Source organism: Salminus brasiliensis, chromosome 4 (assembly GCF_030463535.1).
Source record: "Salminus brasiliensis chromosome 4, fSalBra1.hap2, whole genome shotgun sequence".
NCBI classification, from domain to species: Eukaryota; Metazoa; Chordata; class Actinopteri; order Characiformes; family Bryconidae; genus Salminus; species Salminus brasiliensis.
In genome coordinates this window covers 34746908-34755641 of record NC_132881.1, presented here as the reverse complement: position 1 = coordinate 34755641, position 8734 = coordinate 34746908, and the positions used below count along the sequence as shown (strand labels likewise).

The window sequence follows — 8734 nt, the reverse complement described above, 5'->3', positions numbered from 1 at the left end:
GCAGATTATGAGGAGAATTCAGACATTTTTGAAGAGAATTTTTACTCGATAATTGGACATTTTACCACCTGATTATCTAATACTGGTGAATTCAGTGTCTTTAATGACTTGTACATCTTCTACAAATGGATTGTTTTACATTTCGAGTGGCTTAGCTGAGTGCATACTCTCACTGTATGTGTCAGTGGGTTTTATATATTTGGTGGTTGGGGGATTTTAAAGAAAGGGGTATTTTTTTACCCCAGGACACTTCTGTTTGTGATTGTGTACAAGGAACTTGTATTGCAGTAAATTTCACTGTAACATTAATTTGCCTTCTTACTTTTCTCCTCTTTATCCTTGTAGAGCAAAAATCTACTAAAAAACATGAAATACTGTTTCATAACAGACATTTTTTTAAATCTTATTTTATTGAACTTCCCATCTTCCCATTGTTAGAATGATTGGTCACCATACATCACATGGACACTGTTCCTCTCCCACACCCTCACATGCAAGTGTGAACAACACAATTGTGGTATGAGTGGAGGTGACTCCAGGCAAGAATGAGCAGGGGAAGTTCTTCAAGAGGAGGATATCATTATTGTTTTCATTAAAATATCTCATTCTGCAGTTTGAGAGATAGCGACACTGTTACAACTCCAAATTGTTCAGTCTGACTGTGAGATTCAGGATTACTGCAATTTGTTCCCCATAAGAATGAAGGAGGGGCACTCTTTTTGTGTGTAAATGGCACACATACACTAGTAACACCTTACCAACCACACAGGGTACCACAGCAAGTATTTACAGTAAAAACACCTCACATAATCTCAGATGAACAACAACACATGACAAACTCCATCATGTCATTTATATATATATATATATATATATATATATATATATATATATATATTACAAACTAGACAAAATACAGAAGCACTGGAATTAAAAGGGTATGTAGCAGACAAGTGCTGCTGATCAAATGCCCTTGATTAATGATCATCGGCAAGTGTGACCACCCCTATAAAAGCCAATGCTTTGGCAATTTGCTGGTCTGGAGCATATAGGTGTGTGTTAACACAATGCCAAAGAGGAAAGCTATCAGCAGTGATTTTAGTAAAGCAGTTGTTGCTACCCATCAACCTAAGAAGGGTTTTAAGGCCATTTCATAACAATCCGAAATTCATCATTCTACAGTGAAAAAGATTTTTCACAAGAGGAAAATATTCAACATTCAGTTGCCAATTTTCCCAGAAGTGGATATCCCAACAAATTCCCCACAATGTCAGACTGTGAAATGTGCAGAGAAATTGCAGAAAATCAAAGAGCTACATCTCAGACTTTCCAGGCCAGCATTTTAAATCCAAGTTCATTGCAGTACAATTCTTCTTTCTAAAATAAAACATGACAGAACGGCCTAAGTTTGCTGAGTTGCATCTGAACAAATCACAAGACCTCTGGAACAATGTCCTTTGGACTGATGAGACCAAAGTGGAGATGTACTCCACATACCAACTGTCAAGCGGCTGTAGACGGCTGATGATTTGGGCTTGTCTTGCAGCCACATGATCTGGGCACTTTGCATGCATTGAATTAACCATAAACCCCCCTGGAAAAAAGTATTATTGCATCAATTGTGAGGGTATCTATCCAACAGGCTAAAGCCTGACCAAAACTGGGATATGCAACAGGACAATGATCCTAAGCACACCAGCAAATCTACAACATAATGGCTACAAAAAGGGCAAGAATCAAGGTGTTGTAATAGCCCAGTCAGAGTCCTCAACCTGAGTCCTCAACCTGATAAGCTTGCAGGTAAGATTTCCTGGTTGCTGGTTATACCAGCATACAAGCTATTCTCATTAGTAATTAATTTAGTCTTTCAGATCCCATCTTGACCTCCACAGTTCCCCTAAACTGCAATCTCTTAATTACATTTTGCACTGTAGAAATTGCTTACTTAAAACATCTGGGTATCTTCTTAAAGCCTTCACCTGCATTGTTGGCATCAATTACTTCAGGAAGTACAAGGTTTGAAGAGTAAGAGAATTTAAAAAGCTTGGGAAATGTATTAATCTGTCAACATATTCAGTGGTGATCTACCACAGGCCAGATTTTCAAATTAAAAAGAAAAAATATTTTTAAAAATTGCAATGCTAAGGGTGTCCACACTTTTGTGCAGGACACATTGATGATTATAGAAGACAAAGTAAATATGAATCATAAATTCCCAAAAATATTGTGTTTCATGATTAGCTACAGAACCTGTGTTTACTACTTCTCAAGTCGAATAGAAGGATAGCAATGGGGCATTTGGCCACAACCAAACATTGGCATCGGCAATTTATGAATATGTGTCTAATATGAATATTAGCGACTATGTTCTAAATGACCTCAGGAGCCTAAACAAAGACAACACTACACCACTTTCTATGAAAAACATTAAGAAACATTTATTGATTGAAACAACATATGCAAGCTGTACATGGTTGTCATAGAAAAATGATTATTAATTCCATCATATTTATTACAAAAGTTGCAGCAAAGCTCTTGGAAGTATAATACTTTACATAAAATAAACTTTCCCTAATTAAACAAATGGGAGACTACAAAATGGCCTGTGATGTTGCTCATATATGCAGCTTCTAAAAAACTGAAATCACTGAGATCATGACATTTCACTTTTCCAGTAAGATGAGAGCAGTTGCTCTCTTGATCATTTAGGAAGCCAAAAGTGGTAAATACTTTAGATACATATGTGCCAAAAGGTTTACCACAGCATCATATTCACACATTCCATATCAAATCCATAAGTTAAGTGCAAAACTACAGGTATTTTGGATTTAAGTTTCAGCCTTTTTTATTCTATTACAAACGTATTGCCATTCTTCTTCCTAGCAAACATATGGAATGATGGAGACACTGCAATGTCTTATATTTGTACCACTACATATGGATAGTCTCCAAAGAAATATAATGTGGGGAGTAACCATATACTATATTCAACATCCATGGAGGCTTAAGTTGAGCAGTGTTTTCTCTTTCCCTAAACATTCCTGAAAAACTATCCAAATGAAGTGAGAGATGTTTTGTAGAGAATTCCCCAGAGCAGGGAAATGTGCAATTCTGAAGCAGCTTTGGAGAAGCATCTACTTTGGGAAGACTGTGACGACATCATAACCTTCAGGTGGAGTCACTCGTTCCCGTGCATGCTTCTCACAGTAAATCTTGTCCTCAACAAAAAAGTGCCCCTTCTGTTTCAGATTCACCCCACAGTCCGAGCAGACGTAGCATTCAGGGTGTCGGAATTTATCTCGAAGTTTGACGATCATTCCCCTATATAGACAACAAACAAACAAAAATCACCAAACTACATACACCTACAGCCAGTGGAAAAAGTAGATAATTTTAAAAGTTGAATCATAGATAATCATAACTAAACAGATAAGAGTTCCATAACTGTCCACTAGGTGGCAACATTGCCAACTGTAGTAAAATCAGTTTAGCACACAGGATTCTGGTGTCCATACCAGCAAAAATAATTCTTTCACAAGTAAAACACATTGAGTTACTTACACAATCCCTGAACCACATTTGTCACATATGGAGAGTTTTTCAGCACTTCCCAGAGAAGAAGCAATTTTTGTAGTAGGGGCTTTCACACTTCTAAAGCCAGAGGGTTTGTCGGCGTCACCTGTACAAAGATTCAGAAAACAAGCAAAGTTTCACTTAATACTTGACTGTTTTAGTGCCTTAACCCTTTGAACCATAGGCCCAACACCTCGCTTCCTAATGCTCAAACGACATAGCTGTAAATACATGTTGCATAGTTTCTTAAATTGCATATCGTGTCTTAAAAATAAAACTACAAAAAAGCTTACAGTTCAAAGGGTTAAGAGGTTAATACATTTCCATATATATCATTAACCTTTTCTTGAAACTGAACATACCATACATACAGTAAGCCAGTTGAATATTTGATTTGTATCTTATATACAGTAGGTGATATTATAAACTTTTTTTTTTTTTTTTTTTCTTTCATTCCTACTGTCCAATATATTGAACAATGATCATTATATACTTCCTGGTCACAGTAAAACACTGTTTTCCAAGTGGCATTCATCTTAAAGATGAACGCCAAGTAGTACAAACAAACAAGTACATGCGCATTATGTAAAATGTGGGTTGTATTTGGTTTTTGTACCAGTCTCAAGGATCTCCTGCAAGACTTTAAAGGATGCAGACTGTCTTGGAGGCTCATCAGCCTCTTGGTTTTCCTTTAGCATTTTGTAGACTTCAGAGTCAGCAGCAATCGCTGGTCTTGGCTGAGCAGGTTTTGATGGATCTGGGCTGGGGAAAAAAGATAAATAAATTGACAACAGAAAGAACAAGCTTCACATGATACCAATGTATTTGTATATTGTGCTTTTATGACCACAAATATACAGTACATGTCCAAATGTGTGTGGACACCCTGTCTAATGAATGTATCCAGCTACTTTAAGTTGCACCCATTGCTGACACAGATGTGCAAATACACACACACACACACACACACACACACACACACACACACACACACACACACACACACACACACACACACACACACACACACACACACACACACACACACACACACACACACACAGATTGTCTAGAATAGGACTTTCTCAGGCAGATAAACATTACCCGCTTGGCAACATGCCTAATACCAGGCATGGGTTAGAGGAGTATAAAGACACCCCACCCCCTCCCCCAGCACTGAGCTGAGGAGCAGTGGACTCAGGGCTCCATCCAATTCTTTTTGGAGGAGTTGGGGTTGGTGGGTGATCTTGCAACATCCTAACACTCGTCACTGTATGCAATCAAATCCGCAAAACAATGCTCCAACTAGTAGAAAGTTACTCCAACAAATGTAGGATAAACTACTTTAAATTATTATTATTATTATTATTATATTTTTAAAAGCTTTGATTTCAGAAGAAACAATGAATGAGTAGGTGTTCAAATGCTTTTGTCAGCAGGACTCATGCCATGTTATGTACGCCACTGCACAATGACCCCCAACAATAAGCAGAAGCCTAAGCAATACTTACTTGTTACTGGATTCACTAGATGTGGCAATGGTCTTGACATCAACAGCGCTGTTAAAGCTCTTGATGTTGTCAGAAGAGTACAAGCCTGCAGGATTATTGTACTGGCTAGTAATCACCTTAGAACCAGGTGAATTGAAAGGGAGTGCACTCCTGTTGTGGGCAGAACCTATATGTCTCACTTCCTGCAGGAAGAAGAGGTTTCAGAGACCATAATGAAAGGTTAGAAGCTACATGGGGACAGACACAAAAACACATGTACATAAGAACAATGGAGATGGATTTTGTGTAGCTTTGTGACCGTGTTAATCTATACAGAACATGGAATTACAATACTAATGTTAAATACCATCAGAACTCCCACACACATTGAATTTCAAGGATTTGAATAGATTAAATATGTATGTAGTCCCTGATAGGAATAAGAGGGCTGATTTACTGCCACCAATAAAACTAACTCTTTCATTCCTTTCTAATAAGATCACTGTAGAGCCTGCCTAAGAAAACAGTGGAAAACCCAAAACATATTCTGGAAACTGTTAGTCTAGAAGGCACATTCCTGCACATTGGTAGTAGACCACTGAATGCAGTTTCTCCTCCACTTATCAAATCCTGTGTCTAGTTAAAACATCCTTCCCACTGAGACATGTTAACATTTCAAACAGCACACCTCCCTCTCTCCCCAGGCAAGTACATACACTTCCGGTACATGTTCAGTCTTTGACCTCAAATTTCCAAGTTAGCCTGCAGGAACTGTGCCTTGCGTCATGGTCTGGCTCATAAATCCCAGTCTCCATGGATATAGTTTGTTAGGACATAAATAATGACTTCATTTTGGCAGCATGCACAGCCCTGCCTTTGTTTGTTTTCAGTCTATGAGAAAAGGCCTGGTTCTGTATGACTATCTCTCTCTTTCTCTGCAGGCCTTTGGAGGCCATTATACAATTGCAGGACCTGGTCAAAGGTCCTTTTAAACAGCCTCTCAAAGTTAGCTTCTTCAAACTACAGCGACACGCACCGGAGGTTCAGATGCCAGGTTCATCTTGTATGGGTGGCTCTTCCCTTCTTCAGAAACAAGAGGAGACCACATTTTGGATTCTGATCTAAGAACAGACAAAACAAAAACAGCACAGACACAGATAATTTAACAGTGAGAATAGAGCTGGTCATAGTATTTAACATAATCAGAACTGCATGGCAACGTGCCAGATCATACTTTGGTCGTACAAACTGTGGACACCAGCACTTCTGGAACACTGACCAACTTTGTTTTATTACATACAGTACAATAAAAATAACTGGTCTTGGATATTAGTCCCAGCAGTTTTTGATTGTGTTTTTTTTTTATTTAAACATCTGCCACCTCTGGTTCTTTCCATTACAGCTCATCAGATATAGTGAAGTATTGCCATATCATATTGATGGATTTTCACACCTAGGTGAGATGCTGCATCATAAGATCATAATATAGAGAATGCCTATGCAAGCAGGGTCCCACTCTTGCAAAACTTCCTTCTTAAAATATCGCCATGAGTCTCATTCCATGGCAATATGCCTCATTTTAATCAACAACAGTTCAGATTTAATTGAAAACATCATGAACATGGGACTCCACAGCGTCTAACAATCCAGGGCCTCAGAAAGCGAAAGACAATAAGGAAAACAATCATGTACTAGACTCATTTCAGTTAACTAACCTAGTAGAGATAGAGGAAAGCAATGCTACTTGTATGAATGTCCATATTGTTCTGGACACTTGGCACATCCGCTTGGCTCTGTTAGCTCTTGGCTGCTTTTAGACATGGAAAATCCCAGACGAAAGCCTTTCCCAAAATCTATACCTGTCAATCGAGAGGACCATTTCCTCCACACAGCCCTTGATCTTGTTCTGTGCTTCCAAGTGAGTCATGCCCTCGGTTGGCTCCCCATCGATGGCGAGGATCATATCCCCAATACAAAGGTTGGCCTGGGCAGCTTTACTGCCAGGGGTCACCTGGAGAAATAACAGGCGTTAGTTGGTCTCATCAGACTCACTCATTAAAGTGAAAAGATATACTCCTATACATCAAGAGGAAGACTACAGCTCCCTTCAAGTGTCCACTCCCTAAAGATAGGTCATTGGAGGATTTCCGCCTGTAGAAGATAAGGGAAGTTCTTGAACTGGAAAGCCTCCTCTTCTCGGTACCCGATAACAAAAAAAAAAAAAAAAGTCATCTTGGGGCAGATGGTTGCGGATGCTGTTGCTTAAGAAATTGCTGTGCAATAACAAGGCTTTCACAAACGAGGTCATGTACTCACTACACTACACAGAAGAAACTGTGAGCCCTATATAAAAAAGAAGGGTTTGTAAAGGACCGCCGGTGAAAGCCTGCCCTGCTAGCAAGGCAAGAAAAAAGCAGGCAGGACAATGCATAAGAGAACCACATTCAGTTGTCTTACCTTAGCACTAGCCACCATATGGCGCTGGGCAGATGGCGATAGCATGGCTGTAACAGTGCATCGTTCAGCTGGGATTCCTAATGTAGCGGTGATCTCTGATGGAGCACACCCGGGCTACTATTTCGCCTCGACGGTGCATCGTTTAAAGAACACGTTCAGATTTGAAACAGTGAATCGAAACAACGTGGCCATGCAAACTGTAAGACGTGACGGAAGTTTTCGAGCACTTCGCTTCACTACCTGACTCCGGCCAGCGATTCTGACTAGTGTGGTACAGTTATCTCTTCGCTTAGAGCAACAGGTCGAACAGCTCCAACAACACGGCATCCATACTTTTGCGAAAACTATGCCCTTACTTACCCGTGAAATAGTGAGGGGCTGCTCGAAATCTTTTCCACCGACCAGCCTAAATCCCCAAGGTCCAGGACCTTGCATGACAACTCGCAGAGGCATCTTTTAAACTATAGCTCCTTAAAAGCAAACTCTCAAGCAAAGTCTTTCACGAGCAATGTGAAATATGCCCAATTCTTTCTTGGAAGTTCAGTCGGACAGGGCGGCGACTTTGTACAAGAGGGGGAGTGGGGCGGGGCTTCCACCACAATGAGCCAATGAACTTTGAGGGCCCTTTGCTGATAAGAACCCATTTCCTATATTTGTTTAGAGGTGGGACGTTACATCATCATTTTGAAGCTTACCATGTATGGTAGAGCCAAATCCCAGGATGTGGAATGTGCCACTCCCGACTGCGAATTCCTGGCAGCAGTGGGATAGGGCAAATAGGAACATGTTAGAGTGTGGGTCACATTCCCGACCTGGTGATGCTTAGTTCAGTCTAAACCGAAGGGGGAGAACAGTGGGAGTCGTGTAAACTTGACTGTCATACTCACATATATTACCCGAAAGATAATACGTGATAAAAGTGCTGAACAGAAAAGTGAGAATGTGTAAGTGTATAATATTAGGACAAAAGGTGCTGTACAGGTATGCTTTTGTTCCCTAAGGTACAAACACTAGAAGAGTATAGGGATGAGGGAGTGTGAAATCTCTCTCTCTCTCTCTCTCTCCCTCTCTCTCTCTCCCTCTCTCTCTACCTCTCTCTCTCTCTCTCTCTCTCTCCCTCTCTCTCTCTCCCTCTCTCTCTCTCTCTCTCTCTCTCTCTCTCTCTCTCTCTCTCTCTCCCTCTCTCTCTCTCTCTCTCTCTCTCTCTCTCTCTC

At 40.2% G+C, this 8734-nt stretch overlaps 1 protein-coding gene across 1 annotated transcript; it reads right to left on the bottom strand.

The window, feature by feature from the left end:
• Positions 1-2412: 2412 nt before the first annotated feature.
• On the bottom strand, positions 2413-8068 carry pdlim1 (PDZ and LIM domain 1 (elfin)). Its single transcript, XM_072678154.1, has 7 exons — positions 7881-8068; positions 6923-7074; positions 6100-6184; positions 5085-5266; positions 4190-4335; positions 3562-3679; positions 2413-3321 (listed from the first exon to the last, which is right to left on the bottom strand). The coding sequence occupies exons 1-7, from the start codon at positions 7971-7973 to the stop codon at positions 3135-3137; spliced, it is 963 nt and encodes a 320-aa protein (XP_072534255.1). The 5' UTR covers positions 7974-8068; the 3' UTR covers positions 2413-3134.
• Positions 8069-8734: the final 666 nt, after the last annotated feature.

Coding starts and splice junctions, on each gene's coding strand:
- pdlim1 (XM_072678154.1), bottom strand. CDS start 7,973: ATGCCTCTGCGAGTTGTCATGCAAGGTCCTGGACCTTGGGGATTTAGG. Junction 4,336..5,084: donor TCTAGTGAATCCAGTAACAA/GTAAGTATTGCT, acceptor TTTTTTCCCCAG/CCCAGATCCATCAAAACCTG. Junction 3,322..3,561: donor AAATGTGGTTCAGGGATTGT/GTAAGTAACTCA, acceptor TTGTCTATATAG/GGGAATGATCGTCAAACTTC.